Here is a 25690-nt window from a genome sequence, read left to right on the forward strand (position 1 = left end):
AGGCAGCCCCCCACCTCCTGCATGCCACCCCAGGCCTGTCCCCAGCGCTTTCTGCTGTCACCTTCTGAAGGCTGAGTCAGGGAAGTGGGTGGTGGGGTGAGGACAGGATTGTGGGCGCCGGAGGGGAGGGGCAGGTGTCGGGGATGTCAAGAAGCCCACCAGGTGAGCCAGGGGCAGGGCAGTGGGGTCTTGGGGTTTCCCCTACCCAGGGCCCAGGCTCCCGGCGCCCCAGCAGCAAAGCAGACATGGGGGTCCCCTTGTGTGAGAGCCAGAGGCCCACCCTCTGTGGGTCGCTGAGTAGAAGTCAGGGTTCTGGAAAAAGGCCTGTGTGGCTGGGGGCAGGGGGAAGCCCCCAGACCCTGCCACGAGGTGTCTCCACTGCCTACCTCCAGAGTGGCTGACCTGGCTCAGACCCGCTCGGAGCTGGGGGCCTGAGGTTGACCCTTGTGGCTTGGCCTGAGCCTTTCCCTTCATGGAGAGAGACTCCTGCCCCCCTTCCCCACCCCCGTGTGTGCCTGCTTCTCCCTGTTCCTGCTGGGATTCCCGCAGCTTGAAGGGGCAAGGGCTTCCGGGGGGCAGCCTGGGGTGGGGGTCGGCCCCGCTTCCCCCAGCAAGCAGGTAGAGGCAAGAGGCGACCAGGGCCCGGAGGAGAAGCCCTGCAGGGGAGGCAGTGGTCAGGGCCGGGCTGTGGCCAAGGTGTGGACAGGCCGGGCCGCGGGGTCAGAGGCGGGAGGCCACTGGCCCGCTGGTGGCAATAGGCAGCTGGGTGTGCGTGGGTGGCAGCGAGGAGGGGCGGGGGGAGGAAGCGGGCTTCCTGAGGCCTCCCCAGCCCTGAGACACACCGACAGACAGGCAGACAGCTGGCGAGAGGCGCCTGGGGACACAGCCGCCTCGTAAGCACCTGCGGGGCGGGAGGAGCCCTGGGGCCCCGGGTTGGGGGACACGGAGGGCCGGGAGGGCGGCCCCGGGAGGGCAAGCAGGAGGGCGCCCAGGGGGTCCCGCGCCAGGTGGGCAGGGGCACCGCCGCCGCTGATGGCCCCGAGGGCGCGCGGGCATGGCGGGGCGGGGAGGGCAGACAGGCGTCCTGCTGTGGCCGCCCGTGCCCACTCAGCCCCCGTGGGTGCGGCGACCCCAGCACCCCTCTCGGCTCCCAGCCGGGCCCTGGCCTGGGGGCGGGCCGTGCCCTCGGTGGGGCGCCCGGCTTGTGCCCCCAGCTGTGGCTCGGCCGCTCCCTGTGGCAGTTACTGCGGCGGGCGGGGGATGGGCGGGAGGGAGCCAGCACCCCCAGGCCCCTCCCGGCCGGAGACCCCAGAGGCCGGGGCGACCCTGGGTGGGAGGGCCGGCTGCCCCAAGCACACCGGAGGGCCACCTTCTTGTCCAGAGGAGGCCCCTGCAAAGCCAGGGGCGTGAGCCCACCCTCCACCCAGAACGGCTGCACGCCGCCCGCCCCCCAGCCCCTGCCCCTCTGGATTCCTCCGGATCTGTCCTATCTCAGCCCCCGTCGTGACCCTTTATCTCGCCCCCGCGCTAACCCCAGGCAGCCGCCACTCTACGCCCCTGCAGAGATCCTGGCCTTCCCACAGAGCGACGCCGCCACTTCCTGGGGAACAACGGAAGAGCGAGAAGACCCGAGGTGCCCAAGGGCAGAAGGCCACCCAACAGCCCAGAGGCCAGGCCACATGGCCGTGTGAGCTCCCGGGCGTGCCCCCAGCATGGTCCCGGCCCGGGGGCTGCTCCAGAGCGCCGCCCCGGCCTCCCCGTCGCCTTCACAGTCGCCTTCGGAGGCAGCCATGACCCAGCCTCCGCCTGACCAGGCCCCAGCCAGGAAGCACGTCCGGCTGCAGGAGAGGTGAGACCCTCTCAGGAAGGCCTGGCCGAGCCCGCTGCCCCCCCGCTGCCCCTGCGGCGGGACCCCCGCGCCTCCCCAGGCGGAGGAAACCAAACTGCTCATTTGCATATCTGTGTCAGCTTTGCGCCTGCGCCCCAAGCCCCAGGCTGGGTTGAGCACCCCTCGAGGGGCCCGGAGCCTCCAGGCCTGGGTGTGGGCCTGAGCTTTAGGGGCCGAGCCAGGAATGGGAAGTGGGGGCATCTGGAGGCGGCAGCTGGGTTTGGAGCCTCCTCACTGGCCAACAAGGGGCGGGGGTGCCGGGGGCCTGGGCCTCGGGGTGGCGAGGAGACAGGGAGCCCGCCGTCAGCGGTGCCGGGACAGCCGTGGCTGCTGAGGCCGACCGCGCTGTCCCTGCTGCAGGCGCGGCTCCAACGTGGCCCTGATGCTGGATGTGCGGTCCCTGGGGGCCGTGGAGCCCATCTGCTCCGTGCGCACGCCCCAGGAGGTCACGCTGCACTTCCTGCGCTCCACCGGACGCCCCCTCAGCCGGCAGGCCCTGCAGCACCGGCCTCCCAGCCCCACGCAGCTGGAAGAGGAATTCCTGGTGAGAATGAGGGCCCCCCGAGTCACTGCCCCTCTCGATCAGGAGCAGCTGGCAGGCCTGTCCCCGTGGGCCCTTGGGAGACAGAACCCCAGGGGCTCCAGGAAGGAGACGGCTCCACCCTCTCCCTGCACCCCATCCAGACCTGCCTCCCGATGCCAGGAGGGAACGGGGCCCCTCCACCAGAGGAGTGGGGGAAGGGAGGCCGGGAAGGGGGCTGCTGGTCACACACCTACTCCCCGCCCCCGCCAGAGGATCCCCTCAAACTTCGTTAGCCCCGAGGACCTGAATATTCCTGGCCATGCCTCCAAGGACCGATATAAGACCATCTTGCCAAGTAAGGACTGCGGTGGGGCCGGGGTGGAGGCGCTCAGAGGGCAAGACGCAGCCCCAGCCAGGAGGGGGCTGCCCCGCGTGGCGCCTCTTCTTCTGACAGAGGGGTGCCCCCGCCTGGCCCTGGCCAGGGAAGGGGGGCAGAAATCAGGCCAGCCTAAGACTAGGCCCGGACCGTGGGCCAGCACTGCTCAGCGCGGCCCCGGGTAGGCGGTGTGTGCTGCCCTGACCCCCGTTTTACAGATGAGGAAACCGAGTTACAGAGAAGCCGCGTAGCTCACCTGAGGTCACATAGTCAGGCGCACCAACCCCCTTCCTCCTGTTCCTCCTGCCTGGGAAACGGCCCGCACTGTCTGCAGGGGACAAGCCCCGTTTGGACGGCTCCCAAGAGATGCTGAGGATCTCAGACAGAGCAGGAGGCGGCAGGCAGGGTTCATGGGGCTGACAGACCCGGGTCAGCACCTCCTGTATTCGGAGGCACGCATGGGGCCCGCTGACCACGAGGCCCGCTGACCACGAGGTCTCCTCCCTGCTCCGCGAAGAGCAGCCTTATCTGACCAGCAGCCCCCAGTCTGGAGGCCGCAGCCCGCTGCTAGCCTGTTAGTGCCCACGGAAGGGATGGGGGCAGCCTGCTCTGGGCCCCGAGGTGCCCTCCACCCAGACCAGCTGGCCCCTGGGAGCCAGCGTCTTCATCGGGCCCGGACTGGAGCTGAAGAAAGGCCCCCTTAGAGGCTGACTCAAGGGGTCAGGCGGGTGTGGGATGGAGCCTGAGTTCCAGTGGGGTCGCTCAGGAAAAGCTCTTCCTCGAACATCTCTCTCCGTTTTTATTGCTGTGACCCCTCTCCGCCCCTCTCTGACCCTCAGGCTGGAATGCTCAGTAGCTGCCCCCTGCCGCCGGTCCGTCCTGCTGGCACCGCCCGAGGCCTCCCCGCACTGCCCTGGCCTCAGGCCTCTGCTGCTCAGGAACGCTCTGCGACCCCCTGCTCTTCGAGGGCGCCTCAACAGGCATAGGGCTGTCCTCTCGCCGGCCCTGGATGTGGCTGCTTTGCTGGTCGCCCTTTGACCTCTGCTGGTTTTCCCTTCTAGACCCCCAGAGCCGAGTCTGTCTGGGTCGGGCAGAGAGCCAGGAGGACGGGGATTACATCAACGCCAACTACATTCGGGTGAGTTCCTGGCGGGGAAGGGGGTGCTGTGTCCAGAGCCACCCCCGCCCCAGGACACCACCCAGCGCAGCGGAGCCCCTGGTGTCCTGGCTCCAACCCCGTAAGCTGCTGGAATGGGCCAGGATGCACGCAGCAGACGTCAGGTGCTGGAAGGAAGACCCCAGTCCCCTTTGCCCCTGGTCCTCCACACCTGCCAGCCTCTCCGTGGAGAGCTGCCCTGGCCACTCCAGCCCAAGACTCCCAGGTCCGCAGCCCAGTGAGGCGTTCGGCCAGCTCCCTCCCCTCTGCCTTCACTACTCCAGGCGGCCCCTCCTTCTCGGAGGCAGCTTAAGTCAAGGAATTAAGGAACCAGAGGCCGGGAGGCCAGGTGGACTCCACGCCTAGACTTGTCCCCAGTGTCCAGTGCCCAGCCTCCGGCCTGCAGGGTGGGAGGCGGCAGGCGCAGACGCGAGCCCTCCGTGGCTCTGAGTGGGTGGGACACCGGCCGGGAGCGGAGGTGAATAGCCTGCATCAGCCACCTGATGCGGAGAGACTGACTCTTTTGAAAAGACCCCGATGCTGGGCAACACTGGAGGCGGGAGGGGCAGGGGACGACGGAGGGTGAGGTGGCTGGACGGCGTGGCCAACTCGATGGACAGGAGTCTGAGTAGACTCCAGGGGTTGGGAATGGACAGGGAGGCCTGGCGTGCTGCGGTCCATGGGGTCGCAAAGAGTCAGACATGAACTGAACTGAACTAAGGGCCTGAGGGGTGAAGCGTGGGCCAGGGAATGGTCTGGATCCCCCATCCCCTGAGGAGCAGGAGGATCCTGAAGGGGAGAAAAAGGGCTGGCAGGGGAGTGCTACGCCTTGCGGCAAACTCCACTAAGTAGCAAGTCAAAGGGCAACGGTCCTCCCCACCTTCGGTGCTAGTAGAAGGCAGAGGAAGGAAGGGGCCAGTCACGGGGCCCGGAAAGCCTCAACGCAACACGCTGCGTCGAGTCTGACCTGCACCGCAGCGGCCAGCGCGGCTGGGTGGGCATGACGCGCGGTCTGCTGGCTATCCCGGCCAGCGCGGGGCTCCTGGCGTGTGCGTCCCTGACGCGTGTGTCCGGGCCAGCCCAGGCCCGCGCTCACCACCCACCTCCCCTCCTACAGGGCTACGGCGGGCAGGACAAGGCCTACATCGCCACCCAGGGCCCCATGCCCAACACAGTGTCGGACTTCTGGGAGATGGTGTGGCAGGAGGAGGCCCCCCTCATCATCATGCTCACGCAGCTCCGAGAGGGCAAGGAGGTGGGCGGCTCCAGGCTGGGCTCCGGGGCCCGAGGACACCTGTCAGTCCCTGAGTCACAGGGCACGGAGGCCACCCCAGCCAGAAGCCGGGGCGGGGGGCGGGTGTCAAGCCCGCGGGGGGCAGGGCGACGCCTCGGGGGGGCCCCTGACCCAGCCGACAGGCCCCGCCCCTGACTCCCAGCCGACAGGCCCCGCCCCTGACTCCCAGCCGACAGGCCCCGCCCCTGACCCAGCCGACAGGCCCCGCCCCTGACTCCCAGCACCCCCCCCCCCAGAAGTGCGCCCACTACTGGCCCGCCGAGGAGGAGACCTACGGGCCCTTCCGCGTCCGCGTCCAGGACGTGCGGGAGCGCCCAGAGTACACCGTGCGGACACTGACCATCCAGGTGCCTGGGGCCGCGGGGGCCGGGCTACCCCTCCCTGGACATCCCCTGGGAGTCTCGGGTTTGCTCAGGGAGACCTGCCTGAACCCACGCCTGCAGAGCTGCCTGGGCCTGGAAGAGGGACGCGGGTGCCATCCCGGGCAGGGCAGGCGCCACCGTCCCTGCGGAAAGCAGGGCGGGCTCTGGAGTCGCTGCTGGAGGGCGCCCGGCAGTTTGATGAGAGGCTTAACAACACGTGAAGCCTAAGCTGCCGTCACCCGAGGCGCCTTCTGCCCTCCAAAGCGGCTCTCTGGCCTCGGAGCATCACAGCCCCGTGCTCGAGGCGAAGAACGTGAGGCTAAGGGGACGTGTCCACAGGCCTGTGCTGGTGGGAGGCAGGGCCGGGACTTGAACACAGGTCTCCGCTGCCCCCTTCTCACGTCCTGCCCCCGCCCAGCACCAGGAGCAGCGTCGCGCCCTGAAGCACATCCTCTTCTCGGCCTGGCCCGACCACCAGACCCCAGAATCGGCGGGGCCCCTGCTGCGCCTGGTGGCCGAGGTGGAGGACAGCCCGGAGGTCGCTGCCCACCCTGGGCCCATTGTGGTCCACTGCAGGTACGGGCCCCTCAGAGGGTCTCCAGGGGAGCGGGGGCTGGCCCGGGCCTTACTCACACCGCGATCTCCAGCTCACCCAGCAACTGCAGAACACGGACGTGTGGGCCGGGCACCCAGGCACAGTCCAGAGAGGCAGCCCCCGCCCCGCGGGAGGAGACAAACCCGCTCCCTGCCGCCAGGGCGGCTCATGCCGTCCACAGATGTCCACTCCAAGCCTGTTATTGCCGGGCGCAGAGTTCGATGCTGAGGAGACGGTGTGAGCAAGACCGTTTGGTTGCTGCCAATTCCATGGTCTGGTGGGAAAGACGGCAGATGAGCAGGGCTCAGCGTGATGAAACGTGACGGGGCGGGGGCGGGGGGGCACAGAACCAAGCCGCCCCCACCAGACTTTGGCCAGAAAAGGCGTTCTGGGAGGAAGGACCTCTAGGCCAAGCTAAGACTTGGAAGGTGAATGCACCAAGTGGAGGAGGAGCAGGGAGCACCCCAGTGGGTGGGGCTGCAGCTCCCAAGGCCTGACTCGAGGCTGGGGGCAGTCAGGGTGCGGGGCCGAGGACACGCGGGCGGGCTTGAGAGTCTGGAGGGTAAGAGTGGCCGGGCGGATGAGGGGCCTCACAAAACAGGCCCAGAGACCCAGGTGTGCCGGTGAAGAGCCCCAGGGCCTCGGGCTAAGAGGCAGGCGGACGGAGGGGTGAGGCAGGGACAGAGACAGGCAGAGTGTTCGGGAGGCCCGTCCTCAGGAGCTCACATGGCTGCAAGCACAGGCAGGGGGCTGTGGACCCTCCACAGCCGCAGCCGGCGGGTGCTGGGGGTCGGGTTCACGTGGGAGGGGAGACTTCCTGAAGAAGGGAGGGGGCAGGGCGGAGCAGGGGAGAGGACTCGGGGCAGGACGGGCAGGCCAGGGGCGAGCAGCGCCATCAGAGGGCGTTGGCTGGCCCAGCGGCGTGGCCGCTGCCCTCCCCGCCCGCCTGCCCCCTGTGACCGCCCTGCCCTGCCCCGGACCCCTGGACCCAGCGCAGGGATCGGCCGGACCGGCTGCTTCATCGCCACCCGCATCGGCTGCCAACAGCTGAAGGCCCGAGGGGAGGTGGACATCCTGGGCATTGTGTGCCAGCTGCGGCTGGACAGGTGGGTGCTTGGCTAAGCGGGGTGAGGACACGGTGAGTGGCCCCATGCCTCCTGGAGGCCCTTAGGCTCTGGGTATTTCCTGTGGGAGAAAACGGGCCCCTTGGGCTTCAAGAGCTTAGCACCTTACACCCAGGCCAGAATCTCCATTTAGAATTTAGCTGGGGGATGCTACAGTTAAATAGGACACTCTATTAAATAGGATTCACCTGAGCTTTCAGCCTTTTTTTGTTTCTTGTCTCCATTTTTCCAAATACCCTTCTCGGAGGGGGGACAGGTGGGGAGACAGTGGATGGTTGGGTCTGGAAACAAGAGAGCCACAGGCAGCTGCACAAGTTCACTGGCGTAGAGACAAGAGATGGGGTCCACCCCCCTGAGCGTCTCTGCGCCTCCTGGGCCCCCACTTCTTTACCCAGAGAGACAGTGTCCCCCTCCCCGGGGAGCTGCTACGAGGAGTGAGCTCACCACTGGGGAAGCACCGGGACAGGACCTCTGGGGGATCACTGCTTCCAAGACCCCTGCCACGTGGGGCCTCCTCCCGGGTGGGGACGGCGGGGGCAGTGGGGGGAGACAGACAGAATGGTGGGGGCAGCGTGGGGAGGCAGAGAGGATGCCCCCGGGAGGAGGCCCCAGAGGCCTTCGGGAGGGTCGGGCTGTCCCCGACCGCCTCAGCTCAGGGATGTGCGTCTCTGCCCGCAGGGGAGGCATGATCCAGACGGCAGAGCAGTACCAGTTCCTGCACCACACCCTGGCCTTGTTCGCCGCCCAGCTGCCAGAGGAGCCCAGCCCCTGACCCGGAGCCCTCCCTGCCCGGGGCCACTTCCCCAGGCCTGGGGAAAGGGGGCCTCGTGACCTGGGGAATCCCCAGGGGGCCTGTCTGGAGTTCCAGAAGCTGGCCAGTGAGGATGAGGCCAGACACCAGCTCTTGAGCACTGCCCACGCCCCTGCCCCCTGGAGAGGCCCCCAGTGGACACAGGGGTGGCCCCCATGTGAGAGCCTGGGTCTCCTCCTCAGACCACCAGGGCAGAGCAACCTGAGGGTGCCCACAAGCTGCTCCAGCTGCACCCCCTGCCTGGGGCTGGCAAGAGTGTCACCCCAAGATCATACCTACCCCGGTCCAGCCCGAGAACAGGCCAATGGCCGGAGTTGGGAGAAGCCTGGTGCTGCCTTAGCTACGTCCCCAGCATCCTGCCAGGGACTCTGCCTTCTCACCCATCAGAGGCCGGACACCCCAAGAGAGCAAGAACCAGACCAGCCCCGTGCTCACACCGGGGTCTGGGGAACAGGCTACAGAAGTGACCAGACCGAACAGTTGAAGTCTCTAGAAGAAGGAAAGTGTGGGGACACCTCCCCGGGGTCCAGACTGCTGCCCCTGCCTCTGTACCTGCCAGCCACCTGCCCCACCCACTCTCCTGGGAGACCCTATGTCCTCAGCCTGCCTGCCAGCCTCAGAAGAGATGCGAGTACCCGGGAAGAACACAAGAGCTGAGCAAGGAGCCGAGAGCACTGCCCGACTCCAGACAAGAGCCCCGCCACACCCTTCTCCCTGCAGAGCACGCCTGGACCACACGCCTGTTTCCACCAGCATCCTGGATTAAAGCACCTGCGTGGGCCAGGGGCTCAGGCTGAACAGGGGCAGCCACAGTTCACCCTGGAGAGCTAACTGCCCTCTGCGTCTCATCAGCTTGAGGCCCAGGGCCCCCCAGGCCTAGTCTCAGGGCTGACCACCCCCCAGGAGGGACCTCACTCCTCCTGAAGCTTTCCTGCCCTCGAGAGGCACTCCTGATGCCCATGAAGCTCAGACTCCCCGGGAGGAAAGCTGCCACGTGGCGGCGGGCCCCCCCTCCGTGGGTGCTGCTGCCCCAACCCTGTCCAGACCCGAGGACAGGCCTTGTAGAGTAACAGGTGGGGGATAAAGGCTTCTTGTCCTCAGGCCTCCGCGGCCCCTTCACATCAGTTAGGGTAAGAACCCATAGAGCAGAGACAGGCGGCCGCTCTTGACCCCAGACGGTGCACTTTCACAGCCCTTCCAGGGACAGAGAGAGCAGCGACTCTGGAGTGGGCTTGTGGGGGGGCCGGGGAGACAGAGGTGTTCCTTGGGAGCTAGAGAGAAGCTTACCAAGAGCAGGGACTAGAAAGGCCAGGTAACCACTCAGGTCGCTCCGCAGGCGAGACCCCGCGATAGCACCATTCTGGCAACTGATCATGGGGTCATCTCGGGTGGGCTTGCAGGTATGGTTGCTATTTGAAGGTTTACGCGCCTTTGATTAAAAGCCTGGACACACATGAACACACGTGGAGGTCAGACACTGAGATGCGCCCAAGGCGGGGTGGCCGCTGGGCCCCCAGGGGCAGCAGCACCTCGCAGGCCCGCCCCCGCCGGTGGCTCTCCCGAGCGCAGCTGTGGCTTTTACCCAGCCCAGGCCAGCTTTTCCATCCGCTACGAGCCTGCCGCACGAGAAACCGCCTGGCAGGATCTTCTCTGCCTAGGATACGGTGGTCCTAGTAAAAGCCTCTCTGGGCCAGAGGCTTATAAGCAGGGGGTTCTGGTACATCGTGGTTGACAAGCGTTCACTGGCGGCTGTTCCTCTCCGCGGGGTACCCTCTGAGAGATCGGGGCTCGGTACCCAAAGATGCTCAGAGGCCAGGACCCAGGGAACAAAAGATCTCAGAGACCTCCACCCTCGTCCACCCTGGAAATGCTCCCGCTGGACGGCGCCCTCGCCCACCCCCGACGCACTGCCTGCAAGACCGGACGAGTGCCCGTCAGGACGCGGCAGCTCGCGAAGGGGAAAAGCAACCGGAGCTCCTTTCCCCAGGCCCCGCCTCGCGCCCGCGGGCCCGGCGCGCCCCGCCCAACGCTCCGCGGCTCGGCCCGCCGGCCTGGCGCGGAGGAGCGCGCTCGCTCGGGGGCGAGCAGGGCCGCCGGCCGCGCGGGCGGAGCCGGAGGACGGCGCCGAGGAGGACGGCGGCCGGGCGGGGGGAAGGACGCGCCGAGGCCACACCCATCGGCGCGCCGATCCCGGCAGCGAGTCGTCGGCCGCCGCGCGCTCCTGCCGAGCCTCCGCCCGCACCGAGCCCGGAGCCGGGCCGCACCGGGGAGGGCCGCTCCGGCCGCAGCGCGAGGGCACCAGGGGCGGCGGGGGGCCGGCACCAGGCGCGGCCGGCGCAGCGACCATGATCGCTTTGTTCAACAAGCTGCTGGACTGGTTCAAGGCCCTGTTCTGGAAGGAGGAGATGGAGCTCACGCTGGTCGGGCTGCAGTACTCCGGCAAGACCACCTTCGTCAACGTGATCGCGGTACGGCCGCCGGCCCCGAGCCCCCGCCGCGCCGGGCTGAGCGGGTCCCCGCCCGGCTGGAGGCGCAGGGCCTAGCACGGCCCCGGGGCCCCGGCGGCGCACGCCCGGGCCGGGATGGCACCGAGGGCGCGGGGGGGCGGGGGACAGGGGACGCGGCCCAGGCCCGGGACTGGCGGCTCCGAGGGTGTCACGAGGCCCGAGGGACCGCCGCCCGCGGAGACGGCCCGCCTTCCGCACCGCAGCCGGGCGCATGACGGGGCGAAAGTGCAGGGCCTGCGGCGGGGAGGGTCGCGGGGTGGCATGCCCTGCGGCTTGGGCAGGGGGGCCCGGCGGCCCAAGCCCCACCCCGGGGGGTTAACCCCGCCTGGCCGGAAGGGGAAACCCTGGCGCTATTAATGGTGGTGGGGAGAGGGATGCTCTGGGGGAGCGGAAACCACCCGGGGCCCAGGGCTCCATCCCAGACGCCTCCTCTACGGGAACCTCTGCCCAGTTGGAGGTCCGGGGGGGATGGACGGCACCCCGAGGAGCTCCGAGGCCCCGCCTGGCCCGGAAGTTGCAGAGGAGGTGGGGACCCAGAGGATGGGGTGGAGGTGGGGGGGGGCAGGTCCGCTCTGAGGACAGAGGGGTGAGTGGCTCCGGGACCCGGGTGGGCGAGTGTGAGCCTTTCAGAGTCAAGGCGGTGGTGGGGAAGGAATTAAAATGTGTCTCAGAAAAGGGGAAGACAAGCTGAACCGCAGTGGAGGCCGCGGCCTGGCAGGCGTTTGTGAGCCGGCTGCGCTGGGCCCCTTGGGGCTGAGGGCGGCTTGGGCAGGGCTCGGCTTGTGCCCTGCCTGGGTTTTCTGAGAACCGTAGACCGGGCGTGCATGAGATGGGTCAGCGGAGAAGTGTGCCCGCCGGCCTGGGTACCTCCCCTGCCGGTTCTGCGCACCCTCGAAGGGAAGGGTGGGGGGAGGCTGGGGTTAGATTCCCCAGATAGTGTGTTTGGGTACTGGCTCCCTTTCCTGAACGTGTTTGTGATGACCTCTGCCCCGGGGCTCCTGGCCGCTCACCCAGCAGGACAAGCTCGTGGGGCCCAGGCTGGGGTTGTTGGCAGGATGGTGTCTGGGCTCCTATCTGTCCAGGCTCTTGCCCTCCGAGGGAGACCCCTGGTTAGACCTGGCGTCAGCCTGGGCTCGGGCTCCAGGAGCAGGGGCCAGGTGCCTGGCTGGGAGATGACCGCGGTGAGGCCGGGAGGGGCTGGTTGCCGCTGCTCTCGTGGCTCAGCCTGGGCGTCACCTCTGGTACCCAGGGACACGCTCCTCCTGGAGCGGCCACAAAGCCATGTTCCCGGCAGGGATCCGCAGGCGCCCAGGCGCTCCTGTGTCCTGGTCGTGTCCAGAGAGCAGGAGGCTCTGGCAGGTCAGAGCGGAATCCGAGTCACAGATTGCACCACCAGGGTCAGGAGTGTCTGAGGTGCACAGGGAGGCTGCCGCCCGCCCCCGGCCACACCTTCATCTTCACGGCACGAAGTGTGCCACCTCGCTCACACACCCCCCCCAAAGTGCAACCTCGATTCCCTGGAAAGAGGCTTCCCAGGACACCCATCCTTGTGGGCCGCAGTGGGAGTGCCCACATCTGGGCAAGTCCAGAGTTCTCAGCTCCTCTGGGGCCATACCCGGCTATGATCTCAGTGGAGTGTCTTTCAGAAAGAAACAGAGTCCGGACCCTGGGCTCTGCCCTTGTGCCCACCACTGACCTTCTGAATCCCTCTGGCCTCTTCATTTGGCCTTTGTCTCAGCTTTTCCCCATTTGATTTTTCTGCTCACTCTATGAGTCTGACTGAGGATAGAAATTGAGTTTATGTGTCAGCTGCTCAGCGGGCTAATGTGAGCTGGGCAGCGTCATTGAGAGACTTCCGGTGCTCCTGAGAACCCGAACCCCAGCTTCCCAAGCTCTGAGAAGGCTGTGCTGCCCGCAAGTAGGAGGTGTTTTGCCCAGGGGAAACTAGAGGACAAATATTTTCAAATACTTTGAAGTGTGAATGTCCAATGGAAGAACTGATCTTGGGGTACCCAGGGGTAAACTTGGGAAGATGGATTTTTGACTCATAAAGAACTTCAGAGTGCTGTAGCTAACCCAGGAAGGATGAGCTAGAGGGGATTCAAGTCTGAGGGGGCGCTCCACTAGACAACTTCAGGGTTCCTGCTGACCTTCAAGGAGGAGCTTGTGAGATCTGAGGCCTTAGCCGGTAAATGAAGTTGCGACTGGTTCCAGCTTAGCTCTGATTCACTGCTGACCTGGAAATCCCAGGGCAGGGAGCCTACCCTCCTGAGGGTCCTCCTAGCACCCTCCTCTGCCAGGCTGGGCTTTTCATTTCTGCGAGAGCCTGTGGGTGTTCTGGTCGCCAGGGAGCAGTGATGGTTCCTCACGTATGGAAACCGTTTCCAAGCTCTTTGTGAGCCCTCTTGGCCACTTTCTAGGAAGCCAAACCCCTCTGCCCCATTTCACAGAAGGAAACTTCAAGGCCCAGAGAGGTCAGAAGTCTGTCCAAGCTCCTCCATGAAGAGTGGCAAGTGAGAAGTGGGCTTCCACCCTCGGTCTCTCTGTTCTTAGCCGCTCGGGGCAGGGGTGCGCCCCCCATACCTTGCCGGGGTCTGCAGAGGGTAACCACCCATGCATCGCCCTCCTCAGCCAAAAGCGAAGCCACCTCCTCAGGGCGCTCCCTTTCCCTTGAGTTTCCTCACTTTTAGAGGCTCTTGGACCCTTTTGATATCTGACAGAAACCAGAGACCCTTTCGCCAATGTGTGTGGACACACTGTGTGCTCTCTCAGGGTCTCTGAAGCCCCTCGATCTGCCTCATCCCTAGCATGCGTCTTGCGCAGCCCCTGCTCATGTCCAAGGGCCTTGATGACTCCTGAAGATGAAAAGGAAATCCGTCTGTCTCACTCAGCTGGGCCCCGGGGACTTGGTTCACGCTCGCAGGCTCTGAACAAGAAGGCACCGTGTCCCCACTGTGGCCAGTGACCAGAGTCCCTGGCCACATGGTGTGGCCGGAGGCAAATGACGCTTGCCACCACCGAAGGTGGCATCACAGAGGAGCAAGGCTGTCCCCTCAGGTTCAGGGTTAAGGAAGCTGCATCGCCTTCAGCCTGTGTCCAGGGGGGAGCAGAGGGTTATTTTCTGGAGACGGCCTTGGGCGGAGTTCCGTCCAAGTCTGACTGTAGGCCTTGTTAGAGGCCTGTGGCTAGTTTAGAACAATCTAGAGATCATGGAGACAGTTTAGAGGGGAGAAGTGAGAATTGTTAGAATCTGAAACTGGGTTGTGGGAAATGGAGTTAGTCCCTGAGGAGCTCTCGGCCTGGCGAGGTCCCAGGGAGGACCGCCCATCCTACAAATGGGTACAGCGCAAAGAAGCCCAGAAACGCCTTGCTGCGCGTTGCACGTGGGGTGTGGCTGACCTGCCCTCCCGGACTTGACATGAGCGTTCACTGCCTGCGCAAGTGTGAACCTTGGCTGTTCACCCACCTGCTCCTGCAGAGGATAGATGGGGAGGGGGAGGCAGGAGAGGCTCCCCACTGCCTGGTCCGTGGCCGCAGGGGCCGTCCATCGGCGCCTGCCTTTTTGCCCCTTTCCCAATTCTGACTCTCCCTTCCAGTCAGGACAGTTCAACGAGGACATGATCCCCACTGTGGGCTTCAACATGCGCAAGATCACCAAGGGGAACGTGACCATCAAGGTGCGCGCGGGCCGGGGCCGGCAGTGGGCAGAAAGGAGCCCGGGCGCCCACGCCGCGGAGCCCGGGGCAGAGGGGAGCTGGGGGCCTGGGGCCCAGGGAACCGGCAGCCGAGGAGCCCGGGAGAGGGGGGCGCCCGGGGCTGGGGGGAAGCCCGCCGCTGACGCCCCGCCCTCTCTCCAGCTCTGGGACATCGGGGGACAGCCCCGCTTCCGCAGCATGTGGGAGCGCTACTGCCGCGGAGTGAGCGCCATCGTGTGAGTGCGCGGGCCCCCCGGCCGCGCGAGCCCCTGCCGCGCTCTGGCTTGCCTTTGCTAAGACGGACCCTCTGGACGCCCACCGTCCAGCCTGAGACCGGAATCACCACCGCCTCGTGCGGAAGCCTCCGCGTGGACCTCCCCCGACTCAGACTCACCTATGTCGTGAATTTTATGTGATTTAGCGGTTCATTCCCTCACCTTTTTTTCCTTTTTCCTTTTTGGCGCACCACACAGCTTGCAGGATTTCGTCTCCCTCACCCCGGCCCTTGGCAAACCGCTATACTGCCAGGAGTTCCCTCCCTTGCTTTTAAAAAAATAGCAACCACCACAAGATACATATGTGCCCAAACAATCGCTTAGCTTTCATTGTTTTTAAGTTGATTTTTAAATTTTTATACAATTTTAAAGGTAATACTCCATTTACAGTTACATCAAAATATTGGCTCTATCCCCTTTGTTGTAAAGCATATCGTTGTGGCCTATCTTACACCTGTAACCTGATTTTTTATTACTGTTGTTACTATTTTTTAAGTTTTCTGGCCACGTGGTATGCGAGATCTTAGTTCCTGGACCAGGGATGGAACCGGTACCCCCTGCAGCAGAAGCTCCCAGTCCTAACCCCCCGGGACCACCAGGAAACTCCCCAGTGTGATTTCTTTAAAAGTGTTTTGAGCATTAAGTCTGTTAGAGCCTCCTTTGCAGCTTTCTCCCCCCTCGTCTAGTCCTCCCATGAGAACAGAAGAGGGTCACTCTTTGAAGGACTCGGGTCTCATCTCACAGGACCCGTGTTGCCGAGCTTGGCCGAGCGAGCAGCAGCCTCTCCGGGGTCTGTCCGGGGCGGGACGCGGGCAGGCCCCCCGTAGTCCGTGCAGGTTGTCCTATCGGAGCCCCTTCCTGAGCCCACCCAGGTGGCAGCTCCCACTCCCACCCCGGCCTGTGGGGTCAACTGCATCCCCACCTGCCGTCCCCCAGGTACATGGTGGACGCCGCTGACCAAGAGAAGATTGAGGCCTCCAAGAATGAGCTCCACAACCTACTGGACAAGCCCCAGCTGCAGGGCATCCCGGTCAGCCCCGCGTGGAGGGGGCGGGCGGGCCCGGCTCTGCGCGGGTGGGGCGGTGTGGAGGCCCCCGGGCCCACCCCCTCCAGGGCGGCCGGGCCGCGGCAGCCCTGGTCCGAGCCCTGTCCTCTCTTCGCGGCAGGTGCTCGTCCTCGGGAACAAGCGAGACCTCCCGGGAGCGCTGGATGAGAAGGAGCTGATCGAGAAAATGTGAGTGGGCCCCGCCCCTGCCCGCGGCGTGGAGCGAGGGGCTCGCGCGCTTCCGGCACCCGCCGCGCGGTGGCGCCCGCGGGCCCGCCCTTCGCGCGCCTCCCGCCCCCGCCCCCGCCCCCGCCCCCGCCCCCGCCCCCGCCCCCGCCCCCGCCCCCGCCCCCGCCCCCGCCCCCGCCCCCGCCCCCGCCCCCGCCCCCGCCCCCGCCCCCGCCCCCGCCCCCGCCCCCGCCCCCCCAGTCCCAGGTCCCCTGCCGGCCCCAAGCCCCCAGTCCCCGCGGCGGCAGCTTCAGGAGACTGCGTGGTCCCGCAGGAGCCTGTCTGCCATCCAGGACCGAGAGATATGCTGCTACTCCATCTCCTGCAAAGAGAAAGACAACATCGGTGGGTGCGGGGGTCCGCGGGGCGGGGCGGGAGGGGAGGCCCCGGGCTCCCCGGGTGGGATCGGCGGCAAGAAGCCCCCGCCCTGCCCCCCTGGTGTGCGGTCTTGGGCGAGCTCCCCGGGTCTCTGTCGCCTGCGAGGCTCGGAGCAGGTCTGACGTTGAGACTGGGCTTGGGACGCCCTTGGGGTGACCCCAGCTGCAGCCCCCCCGCCCCCCGTGTGCGCTCTCCCCAAGAGAAGCAGCCCCGAAGCCCTGTGACCCGCCCCCTTGTCTCCCAGACATCACCCTGCAGTGGCTTATCCAGCACTCAAAGTCGCGGAGAAGCTGAGACCGTGGCCGCGCCCTCGGACCAGGGGCCGCCTCCCGGCCTGAAGCCGAGCTCCCCCTCCCCCTGCGGCCCCCCAAGCCCACCCTCCCTACTCAGTGCGGGGAGGGTCCTCCGGGGGCCCCAGAGTCCCGTTCTGCTGAGGTTTGAACTCCTGATTCGACTGTAAAATGAATGGCTCCCGCCCGCCCCCTAACCTCCCCCTCCCCGCTCCGTTTTCCGCCCCCGCCCCTCTCCGCTCCCCTTTCCCACACTGTTACTGTCCTGTGTGTACAGTATATATATGTATATATATTTTAATTTTTTAATTTAAGCAAAGACTAAAATCAACCATTTGATGCTGCAGGGCCCAGCCAGGATCAGGGAGGGGGCGGTGGAGAGAGCAGGAGGGAGCCGGGGGTCGGCTAGGGCCGGGCCGCCCGGAAAGGCACCAGCCTGGCAGGGGCGGCCGTCCCGAGCCTCATCTATCCCTGCAGTGTTTGGATGTCACAGGCAGACGGGAGCCTTCAGGGACTCCCCGCTCGGCCCCAGCCGGGCGGAGGGCAGGGGCCGCCTCCCAGGCACCCCCGCCGCCCGCCCTCCCCGCCGGGCCGCCGGCTTCCGGCTCCTGCCCCTCAGGCCCCCTCCTCCGCGGGCCACCTCACTTTCTGTTCTCATTTTGCAGAGTTGCACAAGGAGAGAACTCGGCATGGGGGTTGGTTCTTTGGATTTTTGTTTTCTGTTGGTTTATTTAATTTAATGATTTGTAAAGTGATGTCCCTATTCCTTTTTTACACTTTTCTGCTCATATTTAACCTCTGTTTGGAAGATGATTCTTGTAACTGTACATTTTTTTGCCTCCTAACAAGAATAAACGACAATTTTGTGTTGGGGGGTTGCACGGTGTGGGTTCTTTGCCCCCGGTGGCCCAGCAGGCTCAGGACTCCAGCCCTCCACCCGGGCGCACCCAGCCAGCGGGAGGCACGCGCTGCTCCGGACACACAATGGCTCTTTACAGAGCGGCCCCCGCGTGCGGCCCGGCTCCTGCCTGCCGCCGCCTCCTCTGGTCCCCGGCTCTGAGCTGCCAGCGGCCCCGAGGGCGCCGGTGTCACCACCTGCCCGGCCGCGCCTCCGCGCGGGATGCCGCGCGCAGTGCCTCCAAGCTCCGCCTGCAGCCCAAGCGGGCGGAGCCAGTGAAGGGCCCTGGGGCGCGTGCGGAGCCCGCAGCCAACCCGCTCCGCCCGCTGGTGTCAGGGCTGCTGGTTTCCCAGGAGAGGCCGCACCCTCCCTCCTTCCACCAAGACCCGCCCCCCTCACCTCCAAAGCAGCTCAGAGCCTTGCGCCCCGCTTCTCGAAAATCCTTCCCGAATCCGGGGCCATCTTGACCCAGTTTTACCGTAATCCCCGCCCCACTGGGCTCCCCTCCGCCCAGAAATGGGACGGCCCTACATGCAGGCTTCATCCATCCTCCGCTGAGAGAAAGCAGCTTCCAGGGTCCTGCGAGGCGGGCCTCCCCTGGTGGCTCTGAGCTCCGTACGTCCTCCGTGCTTTCTCCTGGAGGCTCCTTCCGTTCATCAGAACGAAAGGGAGGCAGTGTCCCCACTGCCGCGGAGTTTGCTGGAATTTGGCAAATGGAGCCAGGTGACTTTGGGGTGCCTTCCCAAGTGGCTCAGTGGTAAGGAATCCGGCTGCAATGCAGGAGACTAGATCTTCCTGGGTCGGGAAGATCCCCTGGAGGAGGAATTGGCCACCCATTCCAGTATTGCCTGGGAAATCCCACGGACAGGGAGCCTGGTGGGCTGCAATCCAAGCGAGTGCAAAGTCAGACACAACAGCCTGCGTGCGCGCTGACCAGCCCCTCGGGAACGGGCAAGGGGGTCCAGGGCTAGGCTGGTCCTCCTGGCTCCTCGGTGGCTGGCGATGCCGTGGCCTGGGGCGCTGGGGCAGGACCAGCACCCCACGGTCTGGAGAACAGGATGGGGGGACCCAGTGACCTGCCTTCCCGTGTCCTCCAAGAAGGGCAGGACTTGAGACAGGGTGAGCTGCTCACCAGCCAGCAGGCACCCACCTGCCCAGGGCACACAGCAGGCGCCTATAGGACAGACCGCAGATTCATGCGCCGCGGTGGGGGTGGGGCCCTCTGCCGCCCTGCAGAACTGCACCCCCAGGGGAGGATGGGAAGGAAGGTGCTGGATGCTGGGCCTCCTGCCCGGAGCTCTAGGAGTCCTGTCTCAGGCCCCCAGTGACTCCAGGCCTCTGTGAGGGGTTCGTCCCGCTTCACTGGGGTCCAGGACCTGCGTCCAGTCTGCCCAAGGGAGGCAATTCTCACTGTAGGTGTGGGGGAGGGTGGGGGGCTCAGTGAGTTGGCCCCCTCCCAGCTGGCTGGTATCCCCTAAAGACCCAGCTCAAGTCCACTGTTCACCACTGCCAACCAGCCCAGGACCCCTAAGCAACAAATGCCGCTTTGTTCCCCCAGCTGGCCAGGCCGGAGGGACCGTGGCTCCTTCCCAAGGCCCGCTGGCCTGCTGGCTGACTAATCCTGCAAGCCACTCACGTTGGCTGCCTGGGGCATCAGGGCGAGCTGGGCCTCGGGGCCGTCTCCTCGCATGGCTCTGAGCTGAGAGAGGCAAGGGTGCCCCTTGGCAGAGCCCCCAGACAGGATGTGGTGGGCCCCCCCGGCCCGGCTCGTCCCCATTTCACCGCCCCCCATATCCCATAGGAAGCTGCTGGTGCATCTGGGACTGGGGGGGGGGCGTGCGGAGAGGAAGTAGGGGAGGGCACCCAGCACCCGGCCTACCCTTGGCCCACCCCCAGCCTGCTCCCCCTCCGTCCTAAGCTACTGCAGACGAGGTTGGGGGCTTCAGTCACTGTGGGGGCTGCCTGCCTCTCACAGCACAAAGAGAGTGCACCCGGCAGTGCCATCACCTAGCAACGGGCTCCCTCTCCCTCGGCGTCACCCGTCCTGGGGGTGAGTGCCAGGGAGAGAGAACAAGGCCGCTAAGAGCCCGGGGCGCGGGGGATGGAGGCTGAGGCCAAGGGCTGTGGGTGGGTGACCCGCGGAGAAGGGAGCCTCGGACACGCTACCACCCTGTCCCTGCCCTGGGGACCCTCCTGGGCCCGCGGGTGATCGAGGCACAGCTGGCAGCGGGGACCCTCTCCAGGAGACCCAGAGCTGCATGTCAGATGGGAGGGCAGGCTCCTGGGGCCTCAGCCAAGGTGCCCCTCTGGCTGACCTTGCCAAACTCTCTGGGCCCAGACGAGGCTCAGGGGCCTCTGGAAGGCCCCCCATTGCGGGGGGAACCAGTGAGGGGAAAGAAGACTCGGGGGGGAGGGTGTGGGGTGGGGGCAGGCGGAGGGCAGGCGGCTGGGTCGTCTGTGGGCTGAACAGTCCGTTCTAAGAAGCCAGACAAGAGCTGTTCTCAGAGGCAGACCCTCGAACGGGGGCTTTGTGTGGAGGGAGGAGCAGTGAGAGGGTGCTCCGTGGGAGATAAGTTCCCAGCCTTCTTACTGGGGACGGCTGGGTTCAGGCCTGACCAAGGGCACAGGGCCCCAGCCCCCAAGCCCTTCCTTTCACTCTGCCCTCAAAGTCATGGTGCCCCAGGCTGGACAGGACACCGGGGGGGCCGGCAGTAGCCAGGAGGGCAAAGCCCAGGTGCATCTGGGCACTGCCGGGATGTGGCATAAGAAAGGCCCACGGGCACAGGGCTGGTCCTACCCAGTTTATTGTTTTCCAAGAAGGGCCTTCTACAGGGGAGCGCCTGAGCGGGGGGCGGGGGGGGCGGGGGGGGCGGGGGGGGGGGCGGGGGGATGGGTCAACCGGGGGTACATCGGAGGAGGAGGCGGACGAAGACACGAGTCCTCTTGGGGGGCATGGCACCCAAAGGAGGCATGCAGCGTGGGGCCGGCCGTGCCCAGGGAGGAGCCCGGTCCTGGGGGCATGGTGCAGAGAGGGGCACACGGGCAATGCGGTCAGGCTCCAGATTGCGGGGCGGCGGGGGGGGGGGCCAGGTGAGGTTCCGGAGAGTTTCAGGGCAGCTCTAAGGGCCTGCAGGACCACCACCCCAGTTAGCGCATGGGTGGGCAGGCCCCGGCGCAGCAGGGAGGGGCTCCTGCAGGCCCGGACCCCCGCCTAGGGAGTTGAGCCCACCTCTGGGCAGAGCTCCCCCACCGCGGGCCGGCTGGGCCTCAGCAGGGCGTGCCCAGGGCCAGGAGCGGCGGCGCCTCTCGGGGCTTGTGGAAGTAGCCGGGGGCGGCCAGCTCCGTGTGCAGCTTGGCTCGGGGGCCGCCGGGGGCCGCCTGCCCGCCGCAGCCCTCGCCACAGCAGCAGCAGCAGCAGTCCAGGAAGGCGCGGCCCAGCGGGCGGCTCACGCACAGGAGCAGCAGCGGCGTCACGGCCGCCTTGAAGAAGGCAGAGAACTGCGTGACCAGGCCCAGCAGCTCCAGGGTCTGGCGCGTGAGAGTGGCCGACAGGTAGGCGGCCACAGCGTGGCACACGTTCTCGGGGAGGGCGCAGAGGGCGTGCACGGCGGCCAGGCCTGCCACGGTGCTGCTGGCCCGGGCCCCTGGCAGCTCCTGCAGGCCCGGCCGGCTCTCCGGCTCCCTGCCCGGCGGGCCCCGCACTCTCCACGTCACCAGCTGGCAGGTGGCTGTGAAGAGCACGGGCAGACAGAAGTAGCAGCCGAAGGACCACCACATGCGGGCGCTCTGGTAGGTCAGGGCCAGCGAATAGAGGGACTCGGGCAGGTGGGCCGAGGGCTTCATGGCGCACGTGTCCACGGCGCCCGCGGCGGGACTGGGCTCCCGCACCAGCTGCCACAGCAGGAGTTCGGGCGCAGCCAGCGTCATGGAGCCCACCCAGATGACGGCCAGCTTGGCCAGGATGGACGGGCACGGCTCGACAGGCCTGGCCTTGGGCAGGGTGCTGGTGGCCACGTGGAAGCGATCGATGCCCAAGGCGCAGAGGCTGAAGGTGGTGACGCCCAGGGAAGAGACCTGCGGGGCACGGGGTGGGGAGAGGGAGTCAGCACCACGCTCCTGGGACTTCAGGAATCGTCCGAGGATGAATGCGGGGATGCAGGGGTCCTGGGCCTGCTGGACTGTGGATGCCCGTGTCCCCCACGTGCATGGGGGAGGGGGCGGGTAGCCTTGGGGGACTCAGACACAGGCTCTCTGTCCTGCCTTGCTCTGCCGGAGAGGCCCAGGGTCGGGCCCCTCAGGGAAGCAGACCGGCCCACCCGGGCTCAGCCTGCTCACCCAGAGCACAGGACGACCGCCCTGTGAGCAGAGAGGGGGCGAGTGCCAGGGAGAGGGGGGCTCCCCGCTCGAACCTCCCCTCCCCGCTGGGGCGTGCTGTGGGGGCCCCGCCCCTCTGCGGGCAGGCCCGAGGAAAACAACACAGCCTCTCCTTTCCTCCCAGAACAGCCCCCCGGAACCCTGCAGCTCACTCCGCCGCTCCAGGGCCTCCTGGGGCCCCTACGAAAGGGCCCAGCAGCACATCTGTCCCTCACCTCTCACTGACACCCAGCCTACAGGGAGGGCTCACGGCCACCTGTCCTCCAGGCTGCGGAGGGGGCAGGCGTGCGGGATCCCAGTTGGGCGGGGCCCGGCTCCCCTTGGCCACAACTCTGCAGACAGGCCTCACAGGGAGCCGCCCTCTCCCTCCCCTGAGACCTTTCCAGTAAAAACCATCACTTGAATCATTTTGACTCCAAGCACACTGTAGCCTTGGGGGACGCAGACGCAGGCTCTCTGTCCTGCCTTGCCCTGCTGGAGAGGCCCAGGGTCGGGCCACCTGGAGAAGCAGACCGGCCCAGCTGTTACACCTGTCGTCCTTTGAGAGTTCACTCAGCCACGGTGACGAGGATCACCTGTCACCCATGAGGGGGCCGGGCAGGTGAAGTGCCCCACCCCAGTCACTCCACTGGTCTGCCGGCCTCCAAGGCCCCGTGGCTGACCCCCGTGGCCCAGCAGGGCTCCGAGCTCCAGGTAACTGACATGCAAAGCTGCGCCCAGCTGGGCGGCTCCCTTCAGGTCTGAGCACCTTTGGGTGGTCGCCCTGGCTGGGGAGGGCAAAAGAAGGCTGTGCCGCCTGCTGAGCCTCAGCAAGTCCGTCCGGATGAGAACTCATCACTAGTTCATGGGACGTGGTGAGGACCGGGAAGACGGCAGCGTTCAGACGCTCAGGCCAGCCACCCACTCGCTCAGCCCTCGGGAGGAGAGCGGCTCTGGGGGGACACGGCCACTCCAGCCCTCATGGCTCCCCCCGAGTCCCCCGTAAGCGACGCTCAAGGCTGCTGGCTGATCCCGTGCTGCTGCACGCACGGCGGCCTCCCGTGCCCACACAAGTGCCCTCGTTTCGGTGTGTTTGGCGTTGCTTCGGTTGCACTTTCTCCTGGTCTGCACACCCATCAGCACCCAGTGAGGGAGGGCCCAGAGGCGAAGGGCAGCCTGGTCTACCCCCCGGCTGGGAGACAGGAAACAGGAAAGGGGGTCTGACCTGCCCAGGGGCACCCCAGTGCGCCCCAGCCTCAGCTGCAGCCCCAGAACCAGGGCTCCACTTTCAGAGCATGGAGCAGGCAACAAGGGTGACGGCAGGGACGAGGGTCGCGGGGAGCGAGGGCCTCCCCTTCCATGTCTGCTCTCCCGGGAGTGGGTGCAGGCCTGACTGGTTCGGGGGGTGGGGCTCTGCAGGGAATTGGAATCTCCCTTCAGGCACCAATTGAGGGGGCAGGAAATTGAGGGGCAGAGAGGGGGCACAGGGCAGAGCCATTTCTTGGGTGGAAAGACAGAGGGGTTAAGGCAGGGGAGGGAGCTCTCAGCATGGAGAGAAGGGGCCGCCTTGAGGCTGCTGGGGGCGGGAGCCGGGCTGGGGTGCGGGGGCCCTGAGCAACCTGGGGGGCCTCACACACCCTCTCCACCCACGCTGGCAGCTCCCCCGCCCTCATCCCGTGGGCTCTCCTCGGCCACACACTCACCTCCACAAAGGGCACCGCCCGGCAGGACACGGCGCCCAGCAGCCTCTGCTTGGTGATCTCGTGGAAGGTGACGATGGGGAGGCAGAAGAAGAGGACCAGGAAGTCCCAGAGCGCCAGGCTGGCCAGGATGGAGTTCCAGGCGCTCTTCAGGTAGTAGCTGTGCCACACGACGCACATGACCGCCAGGCTGCCCACGATGCCCACGGCGAACAGCACCAGGGCCACCAGCAGGATGGCGTAGGCCCCGTAGGAGCGCTCGGTCACCGGGTACAGCGGGTTCTGCACCTGCAGGCGCCGGCCGGGCGTCCCTGTCACGTTGCCCCGGGGCTCCTGCCCGCTGCCCCCAGTCTCTCTGGCCCAGTCCGGGGAGGGGCTGGCGGCCACCCGGGGCTGGGTGGGCTGCAGGGCGGCGGGGCGGATGGGCCGGGGGTACTCAGCCCACCCCTCGGGCACGTACTGCTGCAACCTCTTGGCGTCCTCCCACTCAGCTCCTCGCCTGGACCGGTCCGGCTGCTCCTGGGCCGCAGGCTGGTGCCCACCCTGCTGCAGGCGGACGCCCCCAGGGGCCCTTTCGGGCCCGGCTGCCAGCGCCACGGCAAGGGAGACGCCCAGCGGCCACAGCCACCGCATGGCCGGACGAGCGGCACGGCTGCCCGCACGCAGAGGCGAGGCCGGGCCGAGTGCGGGCCCAGCTCGATGGGCAGCTGGCTGCTGGGCCCGCCCCCAGCGGGCGTCTGGCATCGCCAGCCGACTCCAGTGGTCACCCCCCGTCCCTCCGCCCGCGGCAGCCAGGCAGGACAGGGCAGGGCCCTCTGCTGGACACAGGGCGCTCTGTGCCGCCCGCAGAACACGCCTCCCCAGGCCCCACGGGTGGCAGCACTCAGACCTGTGGGGCCCTCGGGGCCTCCCACCCTCAGTCCGGCCGTGCACACGGGGTTGGGGGGACAAGGCTCCCGCCCCGCCTCAGGGGACAGGCAGTTGCTGCTGCTGCCTTGGGCTTCGTGAGCACTCACTGGGCCAGGCTGCTGGATAGAACCATCATACTCTGTGTTTACGTTGCTACCGCAGCTCAGCAGCAAATAACTTGCCCAAGGACACACAGCCAGGATCCAAATTGCAGGTCTGTCCAACTCCAGAGCTGAAACTCAGCCCCTTGATCACGTAGCAGGAAAGGGATCCTGAAGAGGGTCTACACCCACAGTCTTCTTTCTCAGACGTGGAAACCATGGGAACTGCGGCCAGAGAGGTCAAGTGCCAGGGCCAGGCACACGCAGGACAGGTGGTCGGCGGTGAGGAGATGAGGCGGCAGCCCTCTGCTCCCCCTGCTCTGCGTGTGCGCATCAGCTGCCCCTCGGAGGGGGCGGGCCGCAATCCCCGACCTGGGCAATGCCACTGTGGTGCTGGAGAGGACTCTCGAGAGTCCCCTGGACACAAGGAGCTCCAACCAGGCCACCCTGAAGGAACTCAGTCCTGGGTCTTCACCGGAAGGACTGATAATGAAGCTGAAACTTCAACGCTTTGGCCACCTGATGCAACGAGCTGACTCATTTGAAAAGACCCTGATGCTGGGAAAGATTGAAGGTGGGAGGAGAAGGGGGCAACAGAGGATGAGACGGCTGGATGGCATCACCGACTCAATGGACGTGAGTTTGAGTGAACTCCGGGAGGGGAGTTGGTGATGGACAGGGAGGCCTGGCGTGCTGTGGTCCACGGGGTCACAAAGAGCCGGACGCGACTGAGTGACTGCACTGAAGAGAGGCAGCCCCCTGCCGGCCACAGCCCTGGCTCTCTGGGGCCGTGGGGACATCAGAGGCCACTAGGTGGAACCAGATGCTCAGAGATGGACATTCGCAGCTGCCTGGCCCGTGACCCTGGCCCAGCCCACCTGCCAGGGCCCAGCCCTCAGACCCGAGGCAGCTGCTGGGGGAGGTGGTCTCAGGAGACCGTGTAGATTGCGCTGAGGCCATGCGCCTGCTGTTCCACCCCACCCTCCTGGGCCCCTCGTGGGTCGGCGTCCCCAACAAAGACCCCCTCTCCAGGACCATGTCGGAGCAGCGCCCTCACCAGGGCAGGCCACGTGGAAGGCGACCATTTCCCAGCCACTAGGAATCTCTCTCCTTTGTCCCAGAAATCCTCCGTCCTCGTCCCGGGGAGTTCCCCAGGGCTGGCCGCAGGAACGGTCCTGGGGC

General features: G+C 66.5%; 3 protein-coding genes across 9 annotated transcripts; 2 read left to right on the forward strand and 1 right to left on the reverse strand.

Annotated features, from left to right (window-relative positions):
* Positions 1–802: 802 nt before the first annotated feature.
* Positions 803–9587, forward strand: PTPN7 (protein tyrosine phosphatase non-receptor type 7). Of its 7 annotated transcripts, none has more exons than XM_069545055.1 (10): positions 803–893; positions 1564–1849; positions 2249–2432; positions 2682–2766; positions 3849–3925; positions 5061–5198; positions 5474–5584; positions 6018–6175; positions 7187–7300; positions 7997–9587. In XM_069545055.1, the coding sequence occupies exons 2-10, from the start codon at positions 1713–1715 to the stop codon at positions 8088–8090; spliced, it is 1098 nt and encodes a 365-aa protein (XP_069401156.1). In that variant the 5' UTR covers positions 803–893; positions 1564–1712; the 3' UTR covers positions 8091–9587. The 7 variants fall into 7 exon arrangements, with proteins under 7 accessions (XP_069401156.1, XP_069401152.1, XP_069401151.1 ...); XM_069545051.1 differs by having other exon boundaries at positions 7192–7300; XM_069545050.1 differs by having other exon boundaries at positions 817–893; positions 1538–1849; positions 7192–7300.
* Positions 9373–17418, forward strand: ARL8A (ARF like GTPase 8A). Its single transcript, XM_069545057.1, has 7 exons — positions 9373–10597; positions 14233–14313; positions 14494–14567; positions 15543–15636; positions 15773–15840; positions 16154–16224; positions 16502–17418. The coding sequence occupies exons 1-7, from the start codon at positions 10475–10477 to the stop codon at positions 16549–16551; spliced, it is 561 nt and encodes a 186-aa protein (XP_069401158.1). The 5' UTR covers positions 9373–10474; the 3' UTR covers positions 16552–17418.
* A 2813-nt stretch (positions 17419–20231) lies between these two features.
* GPR37L1 (G protein-coupled receptor 37 like 1) lies at positions 20232–25188 on the reverse strand. The gene is made up of 2 exons (XM_069545058.1): positions 23502–25188; positions 20232–21519 (listed from the first exon to the last, which is right to left on the reverse strand). The coding sequence occupies exons 1-2, from the start codon at positions 24240–24242 to the stop codon at positions 20713–20715; spliced, it is 1548 nt and encodes a 515-aa protein (XP_069401159.1). The 5' UTR covers positions 24243–25188; the 3' UTR covers positions 20232–20712.
* Positions 25189–25690: the final 502 nt, after the last annotated feature.

Source organism: Ovis canadensis, chromosome 12 (assembly GCF_042477335.2).
Source record: "Ovis canadensis isolate MfBH-ARS-UI-01 breed Bighorn chromosome 12, ARS-UI_OviCan_v2, whole genome shotgun sequence".
NCBI lineage: Eukaryota > Metazoa > Chordata > Mammalia > Artiodactyla > Bovidae > Ovis > Ovis canadensis.

Excerpts from the sequence above, each read along its gene's own strand:
- PTPN7 (XM_069545051.1), top strand. The coding sequence starts at position 1,713 with ATGGTCCCGGCCCGGGGGCTGCTCCAGAGCGCCGCCCCGGCCTCCCCG. Across the intron at positions 3,926-5,060 it reads TCAACGCCAACTACATTCGG|GGCTACGGCGGGCAGGACAA; the intron begins GTGAGTTCCTGG and ends CCCCTCCTACAG. Across the intron at positions 5,585-6,017 it reads TGCGGACACTGACCATCCAG|CACCAGGAGCAGCGTCGCGC; the intron begins GTGCCTGGGGCC and ends GCCCCCGCCCAG.
- ARL8A (XM_069545057.1), top strand. The coding sequence starts at position 10,475 with ATGATCGCTTTGTTCAACAAGCTGCTGGACTGGTTCAAGGCCCTGTTC. Across the intron at positions 10,598-14,232 it reads CCTTCGTCAACGTGATCGCG|TCAGGACAGTTCAACGAGGA; the intron begins GTACGGCCGCCG and ends TCTCCCTTCCAG. Across the intron at positions 15,637-15,772 it reads CCCAGCTGCAGGGCATCCCG|GTGCTCGTCCTCGGGAACAA; the intron begins GTCAGCCCCGCG and ends TCTTCGCGGCAG.
- GPR37L1 (XM_069545058.1), bottom strand. The coding sequence starts at position 24,242 with ATGCCAGACGCCCGCTGGGGGCGGGCCCAGCAGCCAGCTGCCCATCGA. Across the intron at positions 21,520-23,501 it reads GGGCGGTGCCCTTTGTGGAG|GTCTCTTCCCTGGGCGTCAC; the intron begins GTGAGTGTGTGG and ends CGTGCCCCGCAG.